A 26715-nucleotide genomic window follows, 5' to 3' on the forward strand; every position below is an offset into this window, starting at 1 on the left:
GAGCTGACATTTATACCAGGCCATCTGGCCCCCATGTGCTAGCTGGTCGGGGCCAGCATTAAGTAGGGCAATTTGTCCAGGAAGAAGTACTGTGAAGAGGTTGACATATGAGCCGAGATGCAATAAGACAAGGCAAGTCCAGGAGGCAGAAGGTTCCGGATGGTGAGAACACTGAGTGCAAAGGCCCCGAGGCTGAAATGCAAGGAGACTAGCTTTAGCTGAGGTGGCGGACAGATGAGGTCAGAAGGGTGCTAGCACAGACACATAGGGGTGACACGCCACCTCACCCCTCCCCTAGGACACTCCGGATCATCCTTGCTGTTCTGAGGAATGCTCAGAAGTGTGGCCTAAAACGTTCTTAACAGGAGCAAGGGCCCTTTTCTCCACATTCAGGCCAATTAGGCTCAGGACAAGCTGATCATCTGCCCTGCACTGTTAAGAAACAGCCTTTGCTGGTCCCCCACCAGCTGTTTAGACTGCCCACAGTGCTCCCAAGTGATGGCCTTGGTGCCTGACAGGTGGGAGGGGCTCTACCCTCCCTTCACCCAGAAACAGGAACACAGAGGGACACCTGATTCTGCCCTTGTGAGTGCAAAGGCCAGAGTCCAGTCACAGCCCAGTAAGGGGGTGCAGCATCCCAAGGCTGGCCTTCGGGTGGGGGGATGTCAGAGGGACTGGCAAGAGCTCCCTCTTGCTTTAGACTGACCCTGTGTTAGTCTGCAATGTGGCTTCCCTTCTGCTAATATTAGGAAAACTGATACTTATCCTATAGGGTTCTTGTGGAAATTAAACAGAACATATGTGAGAAGGCACATTCTGGGGGCTGAGAATGTTCCAGATCTTATCTGGTATGAGGTGATGATATACAGATATATATATATATATATATATACAATTTTTTTCCAGCAAGCAAAGCCCCTGGTCCTTGGTTAATACCACATAATGTTAGCTAGCATTGGTATGAAATGTTCCATAAATATTTGTTGAGTAGGTCCCAGGACCTTTCCACACAGAATTTATCATTTATTTGATCCACAGGGCTCTTGAGGCCTCAGACTCAACACTGTGTCTGGGATTGAGTTCTTTGCTCATCTGCCTCCTCCTCCCCAGAGTTCCCCTAGCTGCCATGGCTTCATCTCAGAAAGGATGTCTCCCAGCAGTCAGGAGGCAGACGAAAGTGGATCTCTGTGAGTCTGTAGCCAGTCTGGTGTATAGAATTCCAGGCCGGCCAAGCCAGCCAGCCAGGCCTACAAAGCAAGAACCTCAAGAAGAAAAGAAACGAATAAACGTGGAAGTGGCTATGCCTGTCTTGGCATTGCAGGCCCACCTCTAGTTCCAGTCCTTGGAAGGTTGAGGAGATCTGCCTGACTCTGCTTCCCAAGTGCTGGGATTAAGGGCATGTGTCACCACACTCAGCCCCAACTCTCTTTTTAAAAATTAAAGATGGGAGCTGGGCATTGGTGTTGCATGCCTTTAATCCCAGCACTTGGGAGGCAGAGACAGGCAGATCACTGTGAGTTCGAGGCCAGCCTGGTCTACAGAGCGAGTTCCAGGACAGCCTCCAAAACAATACAGAGAAACCCTGTCTTGAAAAACAAACAAACAAACAAAAAATTAAAGATGGGGCTGGAAAAATGGCTCAGTGGTTAGGATACCCTCTTCTGACTTCTGGGGGCACCCCCACCTGACCCCACACACAGAGACACATGTAAATGATCTTTTTTTTTTTTTTTAATTAAAAGAGGTCTGGCAAGATGGCTCAGTGGGTCAAAGCCCAGTGACCAAGCCTAATGATGAGAATTAAATCCTTGGGACCTGCATGGCGGAGACAGCTGACTCCTGCAGGCTGTCCTCGGCCTCCAAATGCATACCAGCTCATGAAAGCTCTCCTCCTCAAACACAGATACACACACAAATAAATAAAATGTTTAAAAAATAGTTCGGGGCTGGAGAGATGGCTCAGCAGTTAGGAGTATTGGCTGCTCTTCTGGAGGACCCGAGTTCAATTCCCAGCACCCACCTGGCAGCTCACACCTGTCTGTAGCTCCTTTCCAGGGCTTCCGATTACAACAGCTGTATTAAGCTCCATGGACTGTGTAGGGTGGCCTCTAGATGATTGCTGGTTCTGGAATCGAGAAGTCTGAGGTATAAGTGTCAGCTCATCCTGTTTCTGGAGAAGGCTGGCCCCTAGGACAGACCACTGTCCTCATAGGTAGGGGGCCATTAGGAGAGCTCTCAGGTGCTGTAGTCAGGGTTTCTACTGCTTTGTGTTAAGCACCAAGACACAAAGAAATCTGTGGGAAAAAAAGGATTTGTTCATCTTATAGTTTACAGCCCATAATACAGGGAGTTCAGATCAGGAACAGAAGGCAGGATCCTGGAGGCAGGAGCTGATTCAGGAGCCATGGAGGAGCGCTGTTTACTGGCTTGTTCCCCAAGGCCCTCCCCCATCAATCACTAATTAAGAAAATGCCCAACAGGCCAATCTGATGGGGACATTTTCTTAATTGATAACTCCCAGATAACTACAGTTGGTGTCAAGTTGAGAAAAGGCTAGTCTGCACAGTGACTTCTTTTTTTTTTAAGCTATTATTATTAATGGTGTGTGCATCACTCACGTGCCTGATGCCTGTGGAGGCTGCAAGTGGGTCCCAGATTCTCTGGAATTGGAGTTATAGACGATTGTGAGCTGCCATGTGGGAACTGAACCTGGGTCCTTTGCAACAGCAGCAAGAAGAGATCTTAAGCACTGAGCCATCTCTCCAGCCCCACTGAGGTCTTTTTGTTGGAGATGGGTTTCACTGTGTAGCCCTGGCTGTCCTGGAACTCACTATGCAAACCAGGCTGGATGTCAACTCGAAGAGACCCACCTGCCTCTGCTTTCTGAGTGCTGGGATAAAAGGTGTTTGCCACCATGCCTGGCTCCACTGAAGTCTTTTCTTAAGGGTACTTATCCCACTCAGGAAGGCTGGAGACCGTCTGATTCTCCTAAGTTTCACCCCCTCACGGTATCAAGCTGGGTGTTCAGATCTTAATATGTGAATTCTGTCCACTACATTGGAATGTTGCTAGTGGGCGTGTAAAATGGTTTGGCCACTAAGAAAAAGTCTGGCGTTGCCTCAAAAAGTTAAACATAGAATTACTATAAAACAATAATTCCATCCCTAAAAGAACTCAAACAGGGACTCAGGCAGACACTGGTTCACCAATGTTCATAGGACTATCCACAACAGTCAATCATTTATAGGTAGATGCATAAAGACTTTCAGTGATGAAATTGTAGTGTGGCACATGCCTTCAATCCCAGCACTCAGGAGGCACAGGCAGGTAGATCTCTGGGAGGTTTTCTGTGTTTCGGCTGTCCCAGAACTTACTCTGTAGACCAGACTGGCCTCGAACTCATGGAGATCCACCTGCCTCTGTCTCCCCAAGTGCTGGGATAAAAGGTGTGTGCCACTACACCAAGCTGATCTCTGGGAGTTTGAGTCAACACTAGTCTACATAGCAAGTTCCAGGACAGCCAGGGTTACATAACAGAGAGACACTTCCTGAGAGAGAGAGAGAGAGAGAGAGAGAGAGAGAGAGAGAGAGAGAGAGAGAGAGAGAGAGAGATTGTGTATAGACATAAAAGGAATAATGAATGGTATATCCTACAGTTTAGATGAACCTTGAAGATACTAAACTAAGCAAGAGAAGCCAGACACAGGTCACATAAGATTTCTTTTAATAGGAAATGTTCAAAATAGGTAAAGCCATGGAGAGAGAAATTGGATTAGTGGTTGTCAGGGCCTGAACAGAGTGGAAGCCATGAGTGATTGCTTCCTGTGCGTGGAATGATAAACATGTTTTGAAACTAGGAAGGTGGTTGCTGAATTTCCCAAACCATTGCAAATATACCAAATGTCATTGGAGTAGACATATTGCAATGCATACACAAACCAATCATAACAAAGAGACTTAATGTACCCTTCCTTGAGTCAGACTGTTTTGGAGACTGTTGGCGATTAGGCTATAGTAGAAGTGACCAGACTAGAAAAGACATCATAGTCGCTTCTGCTTTCATTATTGATTTATGATGTGTGTGTGTGTGTGTGGCGGGGTGTGTGTGTGTGTGGGGGGGGGGTGTATGTTGTGTAATGTATGTGAGTGTGTACCCATGTACACATGTAGAGGCCAGAGCACAATGTCTGGGATCTTCCTCTACCACTTTTTGCCTTTTTGCCTTGACATAGGGTCTCTCCCTGAACCAGAATCTCTCCATTTTGACTAGTCCGTCTGGCCCTTGAGATCTGTCTGTTTCTACTCCAGATGCTGGGGTTACAGGCATGCAGGCCACACCCATGCAAGCCAAGCCCATGCAAGCTACTCACAGCTTTCTATAGGGTGCTGATTCTCCAGGCTCCACGTCCCAAGAGCCAGGGTTACCAGCATGCCCCATAGTGCAGGCCCCTGCGGCTTCTGGGTTTTGGAAGTCAGCTGCCATGCTGTGCATGGTCTCAGCCCCATGGAGAGGTCACATGGAGGTGACTGAGGCCAAACAGTCCCGGCGGAGGGTCCAGCTCACAGCTCACAGGTGGACTACACACATGAATGGAGCCATTCCAGCTAGCCCAGTGTCCCTGCTGAGTCCCTGTGCAGATCTGCCCTCTGTGCATGAGAAGGTGGGAGTTGCTGTATTTTTTAGTCACAAAGTTTTAGGGTGACTTATTGTGCAGCAACATATCACTGGTGTTAGCTTTTAAAAAAATGGTGATTCCAGCACTTGGGAAGGCAGAGGCAGGCAGGTCTCTGAGAGTTCAAGGCCAGCCTGATCTACAAAGTGAGTTCCAAGCCACCCAGAACTACATGGTGAGACCCTGTAACAACAAGCAATAAGTTACTTGTGTTTGTATGGGTGTGTGTATGTGTGAGTGTGAGTGCATATATGTGTATATGGGTGTGTGTGAATGTGTTAGAGTGTACGTGTGTGTGTATGTATGTATGTATCTGTGTGTGTGTGTGTGTGTGTGTGTGTGTGTGTATGTGTGTGTGTGTATATGGGTGTGTGTGTGAGTGTTAGAATGTGTGTGTGTGTGTGTGTGTGTGTGTGTGTGTGTGTATGTATGTATGTATGTATGTGTTATGGACCACAGTGTGGAGTTCAGAGCTCAGCTTCCTAGAGTTGGTTTTCTCCTTCCTCCACCATGTGGGTCCCAGGGAGTGAACTCAGGCCACCAGGCTTGGCAGCAAGCACCTTTGCCCACTGAACCATCTCACTGGTCCCACCGGTGTGACCCTCTAACCACTTTACAGGGCTGCCCATTTTTATCCCTCCTTCCCTGGTCTTTCTCTCTTCTCCACTGGCACCTCAGCTTTCCTACAGGTCCCCAATACTCCCCACCCTCCTGAGCTCCACCCTGCCCTGCAACTAGATGGAACCTTCCTTTAGATCCTTCCTCAGTCCTCCAAACAGGAAGCAAGCTCCTTCGTGCGGCCATCAAGGCTTTGGAGCACCACCCCTGCCCTTCCCTTTGGCCCAGATGCCCTCTCTCCCTCCCACCCCTACTATTCAGTTTCTGGAATTCAGCACTTTCTCTGCCTAGCAGATGCCATTCCTTATACCATTCCTAACTTCTCTCTCCAGCTCAGACATGCCGAATCCAGGAAGCCCTCTCTGATGTCATAGGTCGATTGGGTTCATCTTCTGGGCACACATTTATCCCATCTTAGCTGGTCACAAGCTTCTCCAGCCTTCTTAGCAGCCCTTCTCTTCCATCACAGACAGAGCAGGCTCTAAGCCCAAAGATTGGAGCTTCTGGCTGCTGCTACCTCACCCCAGTCTGCCATAAGAGACACTGGCCTGGGGCTTCCCCTAGTTCTCTCTTCCCAAGAAACCCTGCCAATCACAGACCTGGAGCAGAGGTCAGGGAAAGCATGCCAGAGCAGCAGGGTGTGCAACCCCCTCTCCATGTGCCTGATAGGAGCCCAGGCCAGAGACAACTGAGCCGTTTGTCTACCTCCCCACAAAGAGGTAGCCTTTCTAGCTTCTGGCTGTGTGGCTTGAGGTAAGGATTGCAGCTCTCTGACCCTTTATCCCCACTTGTGTAAAAGGGAACTGTGGTAATGGCTTCTCAGGGGTGATGGTGAAGAATAAAATGAGGAAATGTGTTTAAGAAAAACCCTAAGTACCAAATGGTCGTGCAGACCTTTAGTCCCAGCATTCGGGAGGCAAAGGCAGGGGCATCTCTGTTAGCTCTGGGTCAGCCTGGTATACCCTGTCTCAGAACACATCCAGCATGGTGGCTGGCTCAGAGAAGGCCTCCTAGTATGTGAGCTGCACTAATCTAGGCTTAGTAGTGGTACCCAGCACATAGTAGGTGCTCACCCAATGCAGAAAGATTGAAAAATGTGGTAAGGAAACACCAATCATAATGACATTGACCAGTCAACTCATTTGGCTGCCACAACCACTATAGGAGGTGGGTGTTTATAGCTGGGCAGTGGAGGCACACACCTTTAATCGCAGCACTTGGGAGGCAGAGGCAGGAGGATCTCTGAGATTTTGAGGCCAGCCTGGTCTACAGAGCGAGTTCCAGGACAGACAGAGCTACACAGAGAAACTCTGTCTTGAAAAACAAAAACGAAAAAGGAGGTGGGTGTTTATTGTGCTCAATATTTTAATATTATTTGGTATAGAGGGGATAGGGCCTTGATATTTAGTCCAGGCTAGTGTTAAATTCTGTAATTCTCCTGCCTCAGCCTCCTGTGTGTGGGATTATAGCCATCCATCACCACATCCAGTTTATTCTACTTTATAGGTCAGAAAAGTGAGGCCCAAGGGCACACAGGACACAGGGTGTGGAGGCTAGCTACAGACCGGGCAGGCTGACTTCTCAGTCCTCGAGCCACCAACCTGTCTTCTGCTTCTCTAAAGCCCCATGCTACCTCACCTGTTATTCTGGCCTCTGCCTGATCATATGACCTCAATCATGTGACTCTATAATAGTCCTCCATGGGCTACAAGAGGACTGCAGGAGGCAGTGGTGAGGCAGCGGTAAAGGGAACGCCAGGCCATTTGAACCAACCAGGCTATGGCCACTGAATGGCCAGTGCTAGTGACTGACCAGTTGGGATGGAGGAACACCTGGGATGCCTGGACTGTCACAGGCAGGTTACCACATGAAGACCACTGAACTGTCTTCCATATATATCACCCTGGGGGAGGGGGCTGGCCTCTGCCTATTCCCAGCCCCCAAGACCTTGAGGAAGGCTGAGGCAGCCACCCCCAGATGTCTATTCCTGTCTCTGGCCTAGCGCCGGGCTGGGGAAGCAACAGCTATTTTGAGGCCCTTCTCCCTCCAAGCGTGAGCGGTGGGAATGTGCTGGGAACATCCCGAACCGGGAGGCTGTCCATCACAGATGTGCCCTGGATGTTGGCCACCCAAGGCTCCTGTGACTCTGCCCCTTTTCTAGCTGAAGCAATGGACTGGCTCTGAACATAGCCATCCAACTGGGATAACCAGAGAGGATGATTCCAAGGAAGTTCTGCTGGAGTCTGGAGCAGGGTGACTGGCCCTGCCGTTTGGATCAGGCTGGACCAGACCAGTGGGTCTCAAGAGGCTGCTCTGAGCTTACACTCAGAAAAGATGGGATGGTGAGTGAGCAAGGCACCTTCTCAGGACTGACAGAAACCATCTAATCATCATAAGGAAGAAACTGTGATTCGGGGAAGGCAAGGGACCAGCAGGGGGTCTTGGCTCATCTATAAGCCCTTTGCCAAAGCCTGTCAGATCACCTCAGTGGGCTCAGCTCTATTTCCTCAGCTGAGGTGAATATTAGTAATAATACACTTTGGGGGACTGGGTCCGGTGACTTCTTTAACTTATGAAACCAACCTATACATGTGTATAGTCATCTTTTCAGACTGTTGTGGCAAAACACCACCGTGTGGTTTAAAGAGTCACCATTTTTTTTTTGGTTCCCAATTCTGGCAAAGTCCACACTTGGTATGCGATTTAGGGCCCACTTCCTGGTTTACACACAGCTGTCTTCTTGGATGTCCCCTGCATGGCAGGAAGGGTGAGAGAGCTTCCTGGGGCTCCTCTCATAGGGACACTATTTCAATTCATGAGGCTTCCAACCTCATAACAATCATTTCCCAGTGACATCATGGTGAGGTGGGGATTTTACCCTGGGAATGGGGGATGATGACCATGAAGATAAACCTGGGGGCTGAGGGCAATGGCTCCTCCCTGTAACCATAGTGAGAGGCAGGAAGGACCATTCCAAGTCTGAGTAGTTCCAGACTAGCCAGGGCTATGGAATGAGTCTCTATTAAAAGAAAAATGGAAGGACAGCCTGAGCTATATAGTGAGAACCTGTTTCAAACTATGGGGGAGTTGGGAGGTATGTATATGGCTGTAGCTTACTTGGCAGAGTTCTTGACTCGTGAGCAGGGTTCAATCCCCAGCCCTATAGGAAACAAAGTGTGGTGTCATACGCCTGTGATCCCTTCCTTCACTCAGGTGGAGCAGGAAGCTCCACACGCCCTGGGCTACACAGCAAGCAAGTCAAGGACAGTCTGGGCCACAGGGGACTCTTACAAAAAAAAAAAAAAATCACAGGATAAGAAGTGAATCTCTCTTCCTACTTAACACTTCTAATTTCTCTCCCCAGAGGCAGCCACCATCAACAGCTTCTTGTGTCACCTTCTGGAAATTTCCCATGCAAATAAAGACAGAAGAACTATATGGATTGTAGTTAAACATGCTATCCGAAGTTGGATACATCATACAGGGCTTTGATCCCAGGACTGGGGAGGCAGAAGCAGGCAGGTTGAGGCCAGCCTAACCCTGAATTCCAGGCCATTCAGGGATATTAATGAGACCTGTTTCAATTGCTATTTTTTTTTTTTTTTTTTTTTTTGGTTTTTGGTTTTTCGAGAAAGGGTTTCTCTGTGGCTTTGGAGGCTGTCCTGGAACTAGCTCTAGTAGACCAGGCTTGTTTTGAACTCACAGGGATCCTCTGCCTCTGCCTCCCAAGTGCTGGGATTAAAGGCGTGAGCTACCACCACCCAGTTTCAATTGCGCTCTTAAAACAAACAAAAACTTCACCACCAGCCTATCTGGATCAAATGTTTCGGTGTAAAACAGGATTAATAACATGTAGTGCATGCCTTATAAAGTGACTGCGAGGGTAACTGACTTAAACTGCAAAGTCTTTAGAACATTCCCTGGTCCGTGGCCGTCCAATCCTACACACACACATTGACTCTTTGCAATAGACACCGAGGTGCCTTTTGCTGGGTCAAATAAGTGTAAACAATCACTGTGTGGGGGTTGGAGAGACACCTTGGCCGTTAAGAACACAGGCAGCTCTTTCAGAGGACATTCTGTTCCCAGCACCCACATGAAGATTCACGACCATCTGTAACTCCAGTTCCAGAGGAACTGATGCCCTCTTCTGGCCTCCAAAAATACTGCGGGCATGTGGTGCTCAGATACTCAAAGGGGGCAAAACACTCCACTCACTTAAAAAAAATCTGTGTGGTATAAATTCCTAGTGGAGAAAGATCTAAATGAAAGAGTACTGCACTTGGGACTTTACACCCATTTGGGGAGTGACTCGTCCCCAAACCCAGTGACTGGAAACAATGTCCATAGGCAGTTAGAACTTGTTCCCCAGGTCCCTGGCCAAGTGAATGGAAACTGCCTAAACTGTCCCCATACCAGGTTTTTAGCTTTGTTTTGTTTTTGCAGGAAATTGGTTGATAGACTTAGAGGCAGGAAGCAGTGGCCGCTGTAGGAACTGCCAAGCAGGTTGGAGTCTCCTGAGCCACCATCCTCCATGGAGGCATCTAGACTGAAAAGAGACTGGCTCAGTGCCAGTCTCAGTGACACCAGGACCCGGGATGTACCTTGGAAGCACAGCACAGCACAGCACTTGCCTAGTACCCATAATACATTCCCCAGCACCCAAAAGCTGAGCACAGTGGTGCGAGTCTTTAATCCTAGCACTCAGGAGGCAGAGCCAGGTGGACCTCTGTTGAGTTTGAGGCTAACATGATCTACATAGTGTACTCCTGACCAGCCATGGTCACACACCGAGACCCTGTCTCAAACAAGAAAGATAAGAATGAGCAAAGGCTCCGGGAAGGGAGGCGTGCACACCTTTGTAGCCTTCTGCCTCGTTGCCTCCATCTAACCGTGCAATTTTTAAATTTTATTTAGCGGGAGGCATGTGTACGCATGTGGAGGTCTAGAGGACAACTTCCTGGAGTCCATCCCAGGAATTCCATTATGTGAGTTCCCGGGTCTTCAGGCTCGGCGGCCAGCTCCAACTGACCCCTAACCATCATGGTAGCTGCTCACCCAACCACTTCCGAGGGAGTTCTCCACACTTCCAGTCTCATTAATGGGTTCGGTGAATGGTTTCGAAGCAGGCTTTTCCAGTTGCGTTGCTGGAGCTAACCTTTGGTTCCTGTGGTTGATCCAAAGGGCCAGCTTGTGGCTGGGACCCGTCAGACCCGAAGGGGAGGGAACCCAAGCTCCAGTCACCCTGATCCGATCCGATCCACGCACATCTGACCATCTGACCTGACTTAGAACCACCGTAATAACAGTAAGCGCCGCCACCCCACGGATGCAGGCGGTGGGAGATGAATGGGCTCAGCGCGCAGGTTTGGGCTCAGCGGGGATTAGGCTCCATCCCTGCGTGAGTCATGCTGCCTGCGTCCGCCTAGCTAAGCCGCAGCCCCTTCCTCGGCCTGACGCTGGCCCACGACTCCCGCCCCCACGCGGGCGGGGACCCGGGTGATTGCAAACAGCCGCCGGCCTCATTAGGAGACGTGTAATTAGCGGCTGGCTGATCCGAGAGCGGGGGCTAATTACCACCGGGAGAGGCTGCGCCGGCGGCGGCCCACCGGGGGCGTCTGGCCGGGTGGCACCATCCCGGCTGGCTGGCTGGCTCGGATCGGGGTGTTTTCTCCTGGTGTCAGCCATTCATCACCATTTACTAGTTCACTAGGCGCTCACTGTGTGGCCGGTACCAGTGAATCCCACCTCCACCCTAATAATTCCTAATAATCGGAATTAGAGAGGGGAGCTGAGCTCTCGAGACTTGGTGTCACAGCACCTGGCCAGTGTAGGAAGACGTGGATCCGAACCCACGCCTATGGTTATGTTACACTAAGTGGGCAGTGAGCACAGGAGTGGATTGGAGCGCACCACGGCTGGGACTTCGGAGACGAATGCTTCCAAGGTTGAATTCTGGGCCTGTTCGGTATTAGGCAGCTGACACGGGCCCGGACCTGAATCGCAGCTATAAAACGGGCGCAGGGTTAGGATTGACAGACTGATACCAGGAAGTGTCAGGGATGCTATTTTTAGGGAGGCAGAAGGGTGGCGAGGCTGTAGTTCCCAGGCCCGGTTGAGCTCTGGCACACTGTGGGTCTCTGGCACCGCCTACCGGCCAAGGAGGACGCTGCCGACGGTGGTTCTGGATAGTTGGTGATTGCAGCGTGCCAAGCGAGAGCTTTGGTTCCCCAAACCTGTGGGCGATGGGGAGACTGGGAACTTATCCCGGATCTTGCAAATGATAAGCTGCTGCGAAAGATGTCTCGCTTTATGTTACCACAGAGGGCTAGGCGAGGCCGTGAGAGATGTACAAACAACCAAGGTCACAGAGGTGAGGGCCGTGGTTGCCAAGTCTGACCACCTGAGTTTGATCCCCATATTAGAAGCAGAGGACCAACTGTCAAAACTCCAGCCATGGCAAGTACACGCCTACACACTTATACAACAAAGAAATAAATCTAATTAAAAAAACGACCTCGGGATAACAAGAAAACCTGTAAGCAATGGGTATGTGGCAATACTGACCAACTTACTGCAATACTGGGCAGATGAGGGATAAATTTGTGGCAGCACAGGTGACATGAAAATACATGCAAGCAGCAGACTTATAGCCATGTTGCACGGAACAGGTATGCTGTAAAATGCATACATCAAGGCCAAGATCTGGCAACACCTATCCAGCTCCACAGAAGTGGGAATGGTGGCTCTTTCTTTCTAAGGACTTTGGTGAGGGCCTGGGAACTTACAGAGTACTAAAGTGCTATCTATGTCATATGAATCGTCTTCACTCAGTAGCACACGTAAGAATATGCACTTTACTGGCCTAGTGGTGTATGCCTTTAATCCCAGCACTCCGGAGGCCGGGGCCAGCCTGGTTTAAAGAGTGAGCTCCAGGACAGTCAGGGCTGTTAAACAGAGAAACCCTGTCTCAAAAAACAACGAAAAGAATATGCACTTTACATACAAGATTAAGTGAAATGAACCTAGTATGGTGGCACACCCTGTAATCCCAGCTCTTGGGAAATTGAGGCATAATTGCTTCCAGCTCTACTCCAGTCTGAGGTAGAATGAGATCCTGTTTTTGTTTTTGTTTTTTTAAATCACAAAAAGATATTCAAATGAATAACCTGTCCCCATCCCGCCCCGTTTGTTCTGGTTTCCTCTGTGTAGCCTTGGCTGTCCTGGGCTCACCATCCCTATTCTTACAGAAAACAAAGGGGCTGGGTGTGGTGAGTGGCACATAGTGGTAATCCCAGCACCTGCTAGGAAGAGACAGGGGAATCAGAAACTTGGGGTCACCCTTGGCTACACAGCCATTCTGAGGTTAGCTTGGGGAACATAAGACAAAGAAAGAAAAGACGGGAGGGAGGGAGGGAAAGTACTACATTGTTTTTGCAAACCAATTGACAAAAACCTCCACGAAACTGCGGGAGCTCCTAAAGAGTTAGCGTATTTGGCTGTATGGGAAAACCTCTGCTCTGACTTCTGTAAAGGCCCCGATTCCCGCGGCATTCTCGGGCTTTACGTGCAGGCCTGGCCTCAAAATCGGTCCGCCGTTGGGGAACACAAGCTCACGTACAAGTTGAGTGAGAAATCCCCAGCGCCAGGCTGAGGCGGACGCATGCGCTCTTACACTTTCCGCGGGAGGCGGGGCGCGGGGATTGACAGGGCACTGGGCCTATCGGGCCCAGTCCCGCCTCCCTGCCTCATCCGGCGCGGACGCCATGGTGCGGTTCAAGCACAGGTGAGTGTCGTCCTCCCCGCACCCGCGGCGGCGGCGGCGGCGGCGGCGGCGGCGTGTCCGGGCCGCGCTCACCTCAGTCCCCCGCAGGTACCTTCTGTGCGAGCTGGTGTCGGAGGACGCGCGCTGCCGCCTGAGCCTGGACGACCGCGTGCTTGGCGGCCTCGTCCGCGACACGATCGCCCGGGTGCACGGGACCTTCGGCGCAGCCGCCTGTTCGGTGGGCTTTGCAGGTACGGGGGCGCCGCGGCCGGGGCGCACGGCGCGGTTGGCAGGATACTGGAGGATTCTAGAAAAGCCTGGGAATCGCGCAGCATCCCAGGGCGGAAGGTTCAATACCCAGCACGGGGGCGGGGGTGGTGGTGGAGGGTATTCCGTTTAAGTTACTGGGCTAGGTCAAAGTAGCCGTGTAGAATTCCTCGTAAAAGTTCTGACCTGATAGGTTACGTTAGCACGTTTTAAAATGTCAGATTTATCCCTTAAAGTTTAAAGCGCCTCTGACGGACGGACGGACGGACGAGTGCACAGGAACTCTCATGTGGAAAGATGTGCTGAACTCGAAAGCTTTCTTTTTCTCCGAATGTCACATTTTAGCTTCTTTTACTTTAATCTTTTTTCTTTCCTTTTTTTTTTTTTTTGTTTTTGTTTTTTGTTTTTTTGAGACAGGCTTTGGAGGCTGTCCTGGAACTAGCTCTTGCAGACCAGGCTGGTCTCGTTTTACCGTAATCTTAAACGTGAATTCTGCAGAATTAAACACACGTAAACAAATTCTTGCTTTGGGTGAGACTACGTTAAAGAGGGACCTACCCACAGAAACCGGTTGTAAAGACACCTGTTTTACCGGAAAGTTTTTTTTTTCCCCCTGCTGTTTTTGGACACCTCCTTCCAATCCCAACCATAAACAATAGTAAGCTATCCCTAACTAGCACTACCCTAATAGACAATAATGGGGGAAGGGAGGGGCGGCCTATCATCCTCCAAGTTACTTCCTGCTGAAATGGGACGGCCGTAGAACTTCTCTCTCACTTTATATATTGACCTGAGTGATGGTCACTGGAAGGTTTATCATAAAATTTCAAGCTGAGCATCGTGGCAGACAGGTTTTGGTGTAGCTAGGATGACATAATGGGACTGTTTCAAAGGAAATAACCTTTCAACAATTTTTTTTTTTTTTTTTAAGTGAGACTGGTGGGGCTGGAGAGGACTCAGCAGTTAAGAGCATTTGTGGCTCTTTCAGAGGACCAAGGTTCCATTCCCAGCACCACATGGCGACTATCTAACTCTGGTCCCAAAGGGCAAAACATCACAAATTTACTCAGTGATGCATCCACCCAGACATTTGTCTAGAACAGTCACTGGCATATACTGGGATTTTCCGGGTTTTTTTTTTTTTTTTTTTTCTATTCCTGTAAATGGGAAGTTCTCCAGTTTTCGCTTCCTACTGTAGTTCGATACCTCAATGCCTACACTGGAGTAGTGCTACTGCGATGCCGAAAGGATTTCTACCAGCTTGTGTGGTCAGCTCTCCCTTTCATTACATATCTGGAGAACAAAGGACACCGATATCCGTGTTTTTTCAACACGTTACACGTGGGAGGTAAGAGTGATGGTAGCTTGTGTAAGGTGGCTGTTTGGGGCTCAGTCCTGGCAGGTGGGTGGGTGGGTCTTACTGCTGTCCCACTAAGAACAAGATGCTCCTCCCACCCACCCACCCACCGACCCACCGCCCCCTAAAGAGTGACTGTTTCACAAGCCGTTGTCCACTGAAGCTCTGTCATGCACCAGGTACTATTAGAACCTGTCAGAAATTCCTGATTCAGTACAACCGGAGACAGCTGTTGATCCTGTTGCAGAATTGCACTGATGAAGGTAGGCAACAGGCCAGGGCAGGTGGTGCCTGAGGCTCAGTGGTAAGATGATTGATGACCAAGGATGTCTTCCGTTCCTCTAGGGGAGCGGGAAGCCATTAGGAAGTCTGTCTCAAGAAGCTGTTTACTGGAGAAAGAGTCTGCGGAAGAGCTTTCAGACAGTGCTGGTGAGGAGGCTGTGGAAATAGTGGAGTGAGTGGCCCCATTCTCCAGCCCATTTGTGGAGCCACCAAACTGAGAGTTGGCAGCAGCAGCACACAGTTCTCCAAACTGACTACCAACCAAAGCACCATCTACACTCCTGGAACCCTTGTACAGACATTTTGTATGTAACTGTTGAGCTGAGTGGGTAGAACAAATGGTCTTGGCTTCCAGGGCAACATTGGTAAATCGCAAAAAGTACTTATATAGTTGATGCTTGGCCAGGTCTGTCCTCTGGCCTTGGATGTGCTCCCTGTGGTACTAATGGATTTTAAATATTCCTAGACCCTTACTATAAGAACTCATGCAAACCTGGGCGTGGTGGTGCACTCCTTTAGTTCCAGCAGCAGGAGGCAGAGGCAGACAGATCTGTTTGAGGCCAGCCTGGTCTATAGAGTGAATTCCAGAACAGCCAGGATTACACATAGAAAGTGTTGGGGGTTGGGGGTGGGGTAGACTCGTGTAAAGCAGAAATATCGATGAATAACCAACTACACTTGCATAATCTAGGTCAATTTAGTACTGTATCCTAGGACTACAAACACCAGGATACCTAGCTGACCATTGCTCAGGTGACTTGATAGGAAATGCTGTGGGAATATAATCCTAGCATGTGGGGTTTTCTGAAGGAGAATGACTCACATATATTAAATACTCTGGTTCCCAGATGGTCTGACTGTTTGGGAAGGATGGGAGGTGGGGCCTTATTGGAGGAGCTGTCATGGGGTGTTTCAAAAGCCTATACCATTCCCCATTAGCCCTCTGCCTCATGCTAATGGATCAGATACAAACTGCCAACTACTTCTGTAGAAGCATTCCACTTCCCACAATGGTTATGGACTCACCCTTTACTGTGGCTTAAATAGGTATTGAAAGACCCCCTCAGAAGCACAGGCCTCCAGGATCTCAGCCCAGGACCTTGGCCACCCCAATCACCATGCAGAGACGGAAACTTGATGCAAACTGCACGAGGCTTTATTATAGTTGTTTGATGAGCTAACCCCATGTTAGCTCGGGTCTTTCATCCACCCATGTCTGTTGGCTAGAAAGACAGAAGAGTCTGCATAAAGATCTTGTAGGGCAGCAAAAGGGGAGTGTCTAGGGGTATGCACAGGCTTGGAGGGTTTGCCCTGTGTTGATTGGCCAACTGGTTGTTATGGCCCATAGGCCCTCCCAAGGTGGTTGCTATGCTCTGCACATCATTGCTGTGCACTTGTCAGTAAAGCACACCCAGAGCCGTAAAGCATAGCGCCACCAGCTAACTTCTGATTGGTTCCTTACCACGAGACAAGACATCTGACCTCCTAGAGACTAAGACAAGGTCAGACAAGCACCTGTTCAGCTATTATGGCTGCCAAAATGGGGAGCTGGTCCCTTCATTATGACCCCCATAAATTCATGTGTTTCAACACTTGGCCCATAGGGAATGGCACTATAGGATGTGTGGCCTTGCTGGAGGAAGTGTGTCACTTTGAGGTCTCTCAGCCCCTTCTCTAGCACCAAGGTCAGCCTGTATGCTGCCAAGCTTCTTGCCATGAAGATGTATTATTTATGATTTAATAAAGATTGTCTGAAGTATCAGAAAGCAAACCCACGCTAGTTAGCTGTAGAAGCTTGGCAGTGGTGGTATACACCTTTAATCCCAGGACTCAGGATACAAAGGTAGACGATCTCTTGAGTTCAAGCAAGGCCACTTTGGCCTATATAAGAGTCAAGTGTAACAGAGCTCCAGCCTTTGATCCCAGCACTTGGGATCACATGCCTTTTTGTCAGGGCCCAAATACTATTTTTTTGGATGCAAGCATCAGCTCCTCCCAGGTGCAGGCTGATTACCTCTGGATGCCTGGCCTTGGTGGGGAATGGTTCCTAGTTTGTCTAACAATAGACCTAGGCCCTTGGGTGGACACACCCATCATGGGAGCTGGTGGGACAAGCCTGGAGACAGTAAGGAACTAATGAGACTTGCCCTAACATAATGTCTGAGGGCTTGTGTACGTGCCTTCTAGAACTTTCTTGAGGATTAAAGGAAATATTTGACATCAGCTTTATACATAATGTCTTCTTCGATTACCCCCACTTTTGGAAAGCTATTTAAGAGATGCTTGAATAAACGGGGGGGGGGGGGGGGTCGTCTCCAGTACTGGCTGGGAGCCTTCCTGAGATAAGATTGTTGAGTAGCTAGGGCTTCCTGATTCACACTCCCCGGCTCTGCTCAGGGTTAGACCCGGGGCTGCTCAGCTGGTTTCGATCAAAGCCCCAAAGACATCAGTCCAGAATAGATGGCCTCTGTAGCATGGGACTGATACAGGCTGGACTCGGTAGCCTTTAATGCCAGCACTTGAAAAGTGGAGACAGGAGTGATATGGCTGGGTGGAAAAAGGAACAGACAGCTTTTGCTTCTGGGGATTTGTAGAGACAGAACTGCCATTTCAGCTTGGTAGAGGTAAGATCTACTGGCTTGGCTGCTTTGCTTCTCTGATCTTCAGCTTGAAGCCCAATATTAGTCTTTGGGTCTTTTATTTTTCATGTTAAAGATAAATCATGGACTAGACCTCTGAAACTAAACCAGAACCAATTAAATGTTTTCCTTTATAAGAACTGCCATGGTCATGGTGTCTCTTCACAGCAGTAAAAGCCACCCTTTATGCCTCCATTAAACCACTCACTTAAAAGAAGCCTGAGGTCAAGAGCTGGAGTGATGGCTCAGAGGTTGAGAGTACTGACTGTTCTTGCAGAGTGCCTGGGTTCAATTTAACATTCACTCAAACAACACACAGACATACCTGCAGACAAAATAACATAGGCTTTTTGAAAGCCGTTAGGGGGAGTGACAGGGCCAGAGCTTTCTTGGTAAAGGTAATAAGCTCAATAGGCAAAACCCTCCCTCACATGTAAGTCACCCTGGGGCTGGCTGCCAGCTGAGATCTGGCCATAGTGGCCACTTCCCACAAGAAAAACGTCCAATTCCTCTTTTGACTTTTTTCTACTGTAGCCACCCAGCATGGAGCTCACAGTGGTTCCCTAAGCCTAGGTGTTAAACTGGATGTCTCAACTCTGCCCACTCCTAGTCCTTGGAATCTTTGACAAGAACTTAACAGATAGGAAAGAGTCAACTATTTTAACTAACCACAGATTCCAGGAAGCTCAGGACCACACAGTGATGCTGTACCCGATTTGGGTTGCTCCAAAGGACACTGAAGAGACTACTCAAGCTCACTTTGGGTTGAGAACATTAATAACTAAATCTAAAATATTGACCTAGTGCTGGAGAGATGGCTCAGAGGTTGAGAGCACTGACTGCTTTCCAGAGGTCCTGGGGTAAATTCCCAGCACCTCTGGGTTCAATGCCCTTTTCTGGCATAAAGTCATACATGCAGATAGAGCACCCATATACATAAAAAAAAAAAAAAAAGACTAGCCTACAGATAACTAAGCTTGGCAGGAAGACATGTCTTGTGAGTGTCAATACTTTATTTTGGTGTAAAGACGGGAAGCTGGAAAATACACTGTATTTAAAATTTTCTTGGTTCCCCCTCACATTGTGGAAACCCCCTCCCCCCGCCCCAAGCTAATCAATCTGTTCAAACTCAAATACTTAAAAATTACAGCAGCAAAACAAAAGCACAGAAAAAGAAACCAGATGGAGAAGGTGCCTGGGTGAGCGAGTAGTGTCACTTGGTGTGGACGACCGAGGTGCTGAACAGGAGCTTCTGTTTCTGCTTCTTCCGTTTCTTTCCTCCTCTGTCTTCTGAAGGAAACAGAAGGTCTTAGCGCCCTCTCTCCCTACTCTCTCACACTCATACCCTACCTCACTCACAGCTGAGTGAGTGCAGGCTTTGGAATTTCACTGCTACCCCATCCCTGCCTAAGGAGCACAGGTGTCTCAGGCACTGAGGTTAACATTGCCCATCACCCTCAACCAACTCTTAAGTGTAGGCTGGACAGATGGTCCAGTGGCTAAGAGCCTGAGTCATTACTACTGCTACCAATACTGACAGGAACAGTGGCATATATGGCTGAGCCTGAGCCCAGTGCTGAGTGAGTTCCCCGCTCTTACCAGAGAGGGCATCTGAAGTAGCTGGTGTGTCCAATTTCATGAAGGCTGCTTCAATAGCTTGGCTGAAGGAATTCTGGAAACTGGGCACAGGAACACGGTCAGAGTTATCACTCTCCCCATCGCTGTCCACAGGGGCCGGAGGAACCAAGCTGTTCTCATCTAAAAACAAAAGTGAAAAGTCTAGAACTGTTATTGAAAGGGCTGCTCCTAACTCACCTGTTCCCTGCCCGGCTCTCACCTTTCTTTGGAGCAGTTTTGGGCCACACGTCTGCTTTTGCCTTCCCAACCCTCAGCATCTGCCAAGTGGGACAGAAGGAAGAATGTGAACTTCTGACCAGTATCCTTTCCCAGCACTGACCTCCCTCAGACTGTCAGCCCCTCTCCTCAGTGTCATGACTAATGAGACAGTAGTGTACCCGAGGTATATCCAAGGGTCTTTACTCCCTCCTTAGGAATAGGTGAAGAAATATGGAGGATAGTACATGAGGGTCTTACTCAGTCTTAATTAGGAATGCTTTTCCTGAAGGACTTTCCTGTATTTGAGTTGGTGTGGTTTACCCTACAACCCCAGTATTTGCATGGCTGAGGCAGGAGGATTACCTACAATTCAAAACTAGCTAGGACTCCGAGCATTGGTGGCTTATGCCTTTAATCCCAGCACTCGGGAGGCGGAGGCAGGCGGATCTCTGTGAGTTTGAGGCCAGCCTGGTCTGCAGAGCGAGTGCCAGGATAGGATCCAAAGCTACACAGAGAAACCCTGTCTCTAAAAACCAAAAAAAAAAAAAAAAAACCAGTTAGGACTATATGAGTTTCAGGGTAGAATGGAACATAGAGACCCCATCTCAAAAAACAAAACAAAAAATAATTAAAAACGAAATTTAAAGTAGCATATGCAGTATCTTCCAATTGCTTGTTTTCTATTTTTGGAGGGGTTGGGAACCAGGTGTCCCTACATAGCCCTGGCTGTGCTGTCCTGGAACTCATTGTGTAGACCAGGCTGTCCTCAAAATCACAGAAATCTGCCTGCCTCTGCTGGGATTAAAGGCATTTGCTACCATATCTAGTCTACCTTCCAATTTAAAGAAGCCAAATGGAGGGGCTGGAGAAATGGCTCAGAGGTTAAGAGCACAGACTGCTATTCCATAGGTCCTGAGTTCAATTCCCAGCAACCACATGGTGGCTCACAACCACCTTGAATGGGATCTGGTGCCCTCTTCTGGTGTACAGATATACATGGAAGCAGAATGTATTCATAATAAAACAAATAAAATCTTTATATAATATATATATAAAGAAACCAAATGGATAATTGCACCTCCTACACTCTAACAGCCCAACGGTGCTTTTTACTCTTCATTACTTTCCAAATACCTCCTCAATTATCACTGTTTAGATGAGGCTGTAGACTAGGTATTTCCTGTAAATATGTCCCTCTGCCCTTAAGGAACTGTCTTCATCTAGACCAGCGAGTTAACTTTCCTAATGCTGTGACCCTTTAACACAGTTCCTCATGGTGTGGTGACCCCCAACCATAACATCTTTGTTGCTACTTCATAACTGTAATTTTACTGTTGTGAATTGTAAATATCTAATCTGCGACCCCCAGGTTGAAAACTCATCTAGTCTAAAAAGCTATTAAAGATTTTAAGCCCTGGCTTCCTGTATGGGCACCTGTGAAGCAGTTCCCCGACCTGTCTCAAGTATCTGAGCACAGATACACCAAGTGTTTGCCTGTTGTCTTCCCTACCTGACCACCAAGAATAAGGCTGTGGCTAACTACAGGGTAACCAGGATGACCTTTCCCTCGCAAGATATAGAGGGTTTATTCTACATTATAGAAATGCTACCTACACCCAAGGTCCAAAAACCAGTTGAAATTAAACTGATGCAGCCCCTCACCACGTAGGACACTGTCCACTGTTATTTAATGAGCTTAAATAACTAAACCTTGGATTCTCCACAACTACTATGAACTTTGCTCTTGAGGAAGTCCCCACCATTGTTTATCTGATGAGCAATCAGACTGGCTGTTGGCTGCCCTCTGCTACTCCTTGCTGCCTAAAGTTTCACAAGGCAGCAATCCCTGGGTGAGGTTCCCAGACAAGCAGCAGAGCTTGTGTGGGCTGCTGCACAAGCAAAGATTTACCTGAGCAAAGGAAAGGAAGGGAGAGTCTTCTTCCAGGCTTCCAACGCAGAAGGAGGGACTGCCCTGACTGGCAGTGGGTGACAAAGGGGTCAGCAGAAAGTCTGAAAGGGAATCAGAGACCTGATTACATGAGTCACGTTCCAAAGAGCGAACATCCTCTGAACAAGAAATAACCATGGAAGCCAGGCATGGCGGCAAGGGCCTGTAACCCCACAACTCAGGAGGCTAAGGAAGGAGGGTATTTGATGTCTCAGCTCTGGCAATGTAGTGAGTTCCAGAAGAGCCTGGCTTCCGAGTGTGACCTTGTTCAGAGAGGGAAGGGAAGAGGAAGAGAGGAAGAGATAACTAAAGGTAATCCTTGATTCCAATGTTAATTCTGCCATGTTCTTACCCAACAAGAACATTGTGCATTGGGGGCTGGAGAGATAGCTCAGAGGTTAAGAGCACAGACTGCTCTTCCAGAGGTCCTGAGTTCAATTCCCAGCAACCAACCACATGGTGGCTCACAACCATCTGTTATGAGATCTGGTGCCCTCTTCTGGTGTGCAGATATACATGGAAGCAGAATGTTGTATACATAGTAAATAAAAAATAAAAATCTTAAAAACAAAACAAAACAAAAAACTGTGCATCACCCACAGCAAGACAGTCCTTCCCGAAGGAAAAGGTTACACCTTCCTCACAGGTTGGTTCTCAAGCTAGGGTGCCTCCTGACTGTAATCCTAGCACTTGGGAAGTTCAGGTAGGTGCATCAAGACTTCAAAGCCACTCTGGGCTACATTGCAAACCTGTCTCAAAGATTAGTTCTTTACCTTGGACTGGTTTTATGTGGACGGACAACTTCAAGAAAAAAACCACCCAGATCCCCATTTATGCTGGCCACTACAACATGGAAATAGTTATGATTCAAGACACACACACACACCCCAAGTTAGTCTTCTTAGAAGAGTCCTTTCTCACCCACAGTGGCATCTCACACATCAGTCTTTCTACTGCCTCGGGTACTGCTAGGCAAGGGGTGCCATGACTCACTAAACAGCTATTTGACAGTTTCACTCCGAGGACCAAACTATCCCTCCTGATGACTCTAAAGCCCAGACATGCAAACAAGCAAAACAAACCCTGGTACAGGAAAAAACACTCTCCACCCCACAGACAGGGTACCCAGTGATTCACAGCATTCACTCGGGCAGCAGTTTCCTAGTTAACTAGCATCATGGTTAGACTACCCCAAGAACCAAGTGTTAGCCCCAGTTCCTGTCACTAAAGTTCCTGAACACTATTAGTCTCAAGATCTGTGCAGGATAGTTTTCATGTCAACTTTATATCAACTAAGGTAACCTAGGAAAAAGGACTCTTTTTTTTCCACTGAGACAATGCCTCCATAGGACTGGCCTGGAGGCAACTCTGTAGGGCATTGGTGACTGATGAGGAAGGGCCCAGTGTACTGTAGCAGGTGGTCCACATCCAGTTCATAAATAAACGTTTAAGTGAGCCATTTCCCTACTGTGCATTCAGTAGTCATTTTCCCTACTCATTACAATCAATATTACAACAGACATTAACAAACATGCTCAAACATGAAAATCAAGAGAGGAAAACAAACAAACAAACAAACAAACAAACAAAAAACCAAACCAACAAAAACCCAGAACAGATGGGTCAGAGGAAACGAACTGCATTGAGGATTGGAGAAGCAAGCAAAGTCTAATAAACCAGTATAACCAATGGGAAGGAGTGATAAAGCAAGAATCAATGTAGCTCAGGACCAACTGTCAAGTTTTTCATTTAAATGTCACATTATGCAAAGTTGGCCAGAGTTGTTTGCTTAAGGTCTAGGGCCTAGAGAATTGGTTCAGTAGTTAGGAGCACTTGTTGCACTTGCAGAGGACCTGGGTTTGGTTCCCAGCAGCCACAGGTAGCTGCTGTAGGCACTAGCAGGACTGACTCATTAAGTATCAGTTCTTTACCTGCATGAGAACTGGGACTTCTGCTAAGAGGAGAAAGGGAGAGGGCCCCATGGCCCTCGGTGCTGGTGGGACCCACAGCAGAACCAGAGGAGCAGGTGTAGGAATTGAAGGCAGGAAACTGCTGAAGGTTCTCCAGGGGAATGTGGACTTCAGGATCTGCAAAGAAAGGTGATATAAGCCCACAACACAACTGAATTTTCTCTAGAGGGTCTGGAGGGCCTAGAGGATGCAAACAATTATGAATCTATGTCTGTGTAATCCATGCTATATGTAATCCAACACGCAGGAGGCGAAACAGAGCAAATTCGGGGCTACCCTAGGCTATATAAACCAGACCCCACTCCCTAAACATTTAGGGAAAACTGGCTCTGGTGTGAGCCTATACAACTTCAGCACTCAGCAGACAGATATAGCTCAAGGTTAGCCAGGTCTACACTGTAAGTAGTTTCAGGCTAAACAGTGAGCTGTTGTCTTAAAAACAAAACACAACAAAAAACTTTAATGAAGTAAGAGATAAGAGAAAAAACAATAAAACTTTTCTTGAGACATTTATTTTCTCAAAGTTAAGGGTGTGTACCAGCTACAAAGTCCTAGAACCCCAAGCATAACTTACTCCACTCTAACAAGTCACCCATTTATGTTTGCCACACTGGACGGAATCAGGAAAGTGCTAAAAGTCCTCATTCTCCCCCCTCCCTCTCTCTCTCTCTGATAGGGTTCTCTGTGTAACAGAGCCCTGGCTGTCACTCTGAAGACCAGGCTGGCCTCAAACTCCCAGAGATCCATCTGCCTCTGCCTCCCGAGTGTTGGGATTAAAGGCATGCGCCACCCATGTCCCACCTTAATTTTTTTTAAATTAATTTTTACTAAATTGAAAACAATTTTATTTTCATGGGAAAGAATTAAAGAAAGCAAATGGCAGAGCATAAGCTAAGTAGCTTAGCTTCTGGGCAAGGAGCTGAAGAAACACACAGCAAAGCTAAGCAAACACAACTCTTGAACTTACACCTGCCCTGTCTCTTGTTCTCCTCCATTTCAATTCTGCGCTCTCGGCGACGCTCCTCTCGAGCCTTCTTTTGGCGCTGACGCTTCCTTTTCTCAATGTCATCTGTGGGTTGGTCAAGTTGTAAGAAAGCCAGATCCCCAACCCTTAGCTCTTCCTGGATGACCAGTGGCTAGTGGGGCATCTGGACACAACTCCCACACTAGGTTCCCAGTACAAAGAGAAGCAAACAGGGCTTTCTCACCTGAGAACATCTCTAGGGTTTCCTTAGAGACCACAGGAGGCTGCAGAGCCAGTTCACAGATGCTGAATTCACAGGTGAGTGGCAAGTGAGAGAGATACCTATGGCGCTGTCGAACATCCTACATTGGAAACAGAACCAATGCTCAACTGCTCTAGAGGGCAGAGGATCCCAACTTAGAATCCCTGCAGTATACACACTCAGCACCAGGACTGGTCCTGCCCTTTTGAAAACCAGACACCATGGCAGCCTACAGTCAGAACATCCATCAGACTCAGGGGTCTTTGGATTGAGCTACAAGTGAGTACACTGAGCCCAGTAATCAGATGACCTCTTTGCTGCCCACCATTTCTAATTGTTGAGGGCCACAATCACAATCATAATCAGAATGAGAACAGGGATAAGCAAAGAGTACCTAGACAATGAAACAAAAACAGCCTGGAACTGGGAGCCACTGACAAACCAGGAAAGAAGGAAAAAGTGAAGCAAGAGCCCTACTGAGTGAAGTGTGGCCTGGAACACAAAACCAAAGCCTGTCCACTTAAATTTCCACTCTTGAAAAAATTTATTTATTATATATACAGTGCTCTGCCTGCATGTACACCTGCAGGCCAGAAGAGGGCACCAGATCGCATTACAGGTGGTTGTGAGCCACCATGTGGTTGCTGGGAATTGAACTCAGGACCTTTGGAAGAGCAGCCAGTTCTCTTAACTTCTGAGCTATCTCTCCAGCCCAAATTTCTACTCTTTTTCTGGATTTATTTCATGTAAGTTTGATGATACCCAAGGGTCTTTAATTTTATGTCTACAATTTTGTAAATAACAGGCATATTTACTGAGTGACAAAAACTCACATATGTACACCATGAAACCACAATTCAAAGCTATCTTCCAACTAAAAACATACTTTCCACCAGGCAGTGGAGGCACACGCCTTTAATCCCTGCACTCAGGAGGCAGAGGCAGGCAGATCTCTGAGTTTGAGGCCAACCTGGTCTACAGAGTGACTTCCAAGATAGCCAAGGCTATACAGAGAAACCCTGTCTTAACCCCCAACACAAAACACCATACTTGTTGCCTGTGTAACCTAGTTTAAAACTGTGGGGTTTTGAACATTTCTTTCAAGCAGTAAGCAAAGAGAAAAGGCAAGGGTGTGGTGGTGCACACTGGGCTGGCTAGCCTCTCTACATAAGAAATTCTAGAATAGCCAGAGCTGCATTACAAGACTCTGTCTCACAAAATAAAATAAAAATAAATTTAAAAGGGGGATGGGGCAAGAATTTCATATGGAATGAAAAAGAAGATATCAATACCGCAAGCCCCAGAAAATGCCCCTGATAAGCAGGGCAGTACAATTGACATTGAGCCCTGGCAAGATCTGAGAGCAGCATCTAACAGTGACACAATTCACTGCACTGTCACCAACAGAAAGATGTAAACATTAGGTTACAGGGGTAATATATATATATATAAAATCTATCTCAGGGATACAATTTGCCAGCGTTCACAAAGCTTCAGTTGGATTGTTACTGAGGACAACAATAAGCTTAAACAAAAGACAATTAAAACAAACCACAGCCCTTCTGAGGTGGAGGCAGGAGGATCAGAAGTTCGGACATCCTTGGCTATATAGCCTATGCTTCATGAGACACCATCTCAAAAAAAAACAAAAAAAACAAAAACAAAAACAAATAATGGTCAAGTGTAGTTGGTACACACCTTTAATTCCAGCACTTGGGAGGCAGAGGCAGGTGGATCTGAGTATGAGGCCAGTCTGGTCTACAGAGCAAGTTTCAGGACAGTCAGAGCTACGTAAGAGAGTCCCTGCCTCAAAAAATAAACAATAAGCCACAACAAATAAACACATAAAGGGCTCTAAAGGTTTGTAACCTTACTCTGGTGAGTCCCACCCCAAGAGCTTAGGTTCATGTCACAGCCTGCCCTTTCCTCTACAGAAAGCCTTACCTCAGACATGGAATACCCAGCAATCTCTACCACTGTTGCAGAGATCTTCTCTGGGCTCTGCTCCAGGCTGCCATACTCCCGAACAAGGCAGCGCACATTGACTGGGTGCAGGAACATGTGTTGTCCATCCTCCGCTAAAGACAAGAGCTGTATTACACAAGCCCTGGCCAGCCTTCAGCATGGACCTCTC

The 26715-nt window shown here is 48.0% G+C and overlaps 2 protein-coding genes across 3 annotated transcripts in view; one reads left to right on the top strand and one right to left on the bottom strand.

The window, feature by feature from the left end:
- The first annotated feature begins 13019 nt into the window (after positions 1-13019).
- Pop5 (POP5 homolog, ribonuclease P/MRP subunit) lies at positions 13020-15811 on the top strand. The gene is made up of 5 exons (XM_027416038.1): positions 13020-13077; positions 13165-13307; positions 14522-14671; positions 14860-14943; positions 15026-15811. The coding sequence occupies exons 1-5, from the start codon at positions 13058-13060 to the stop codon at positions 15136-15138; spliced, it is 510 nt and encodes a 169-aa protein (XP_027271839.1). The 5' UTR covers positions 13020-13057; the 3' UTR covers positions 15139-15811.
- A 2783-nt stretch (positions 15812-18594) lies between these two features.
- Positions 18595-26715, bottom strand: part of Rnf10 (ring finger protein 10) — a 33488-nt gene continuing 25367 nt past the window's right edge. The window contains exons 10-17 of one of the 2 annotated variants that reach the window (XM_027416040.2): positions 26526-26659; positions 24564-24681; positions 24323-24424; positions 23317-23472; positions 21347-21447; positions 19439-19496; positions 19201-19359; positions 18595-18888 (exon numbers count right to left, since the gene is read on the bottom strand). In XM_027416040.2, coding sequence (XP_027271841.1) covers positions 18815-18888; positions 19201-19359; positions 19439-19496; positions 21347-21447; positions 23317-23472; positions 24323-24424; positions 24564-24681; positions 26526-26659 — 902 coding nt within the window. In that variant the 3' untranslated portion in view covers positions 18595-18814. Of the gene's footprint in view, positions 18892-19200; positions 19360-19438; positions 19497-21346; positions 21448-23316; positions 23473-24322; positions 24425-24563; positions 24682-26525; positions 26660-26715 lie in introns of both variants that reach the window. The other variant, XM_027416039.2, reaches the window with a different exon arrangement.

This window comes from Cricetulus griseus, chromosome 4 (genome assembly GCF_003668045.3).
Source record: "Cricetulus griseus strain 17A/GY chromosome 4, alternate assembly CriGri-PICRH-1.0, whole genome shotgun sequence".
NCBI classification, from domain to species: Eukaryota; Metazoa; Chordata; class Mammalia; order Rodentia; family Cricetidae; genus Cricetulus; species Cricetulus griseus.

Coding starts and splice junctions, on each gene's coding strand:
- Pop5 (XM_027416038.1), top strand. CDS start 13,058: ATGGTGCGGTTCAAGCACAG. Junction 13,308..14,521: donor CTGTTCGGTGGGCTTTGCAG/GTACGGGGGCGC, acceptor TTCCTACTGTAG/TTCGATACCTCAATGCCTAC. Junction 14,672..14,859: donor CAACACGTTACACGTGGGAG/GTAAGAGTGATG, acceptor GTCATGCACCAG/GTACTATTAGAACCTGTCAG.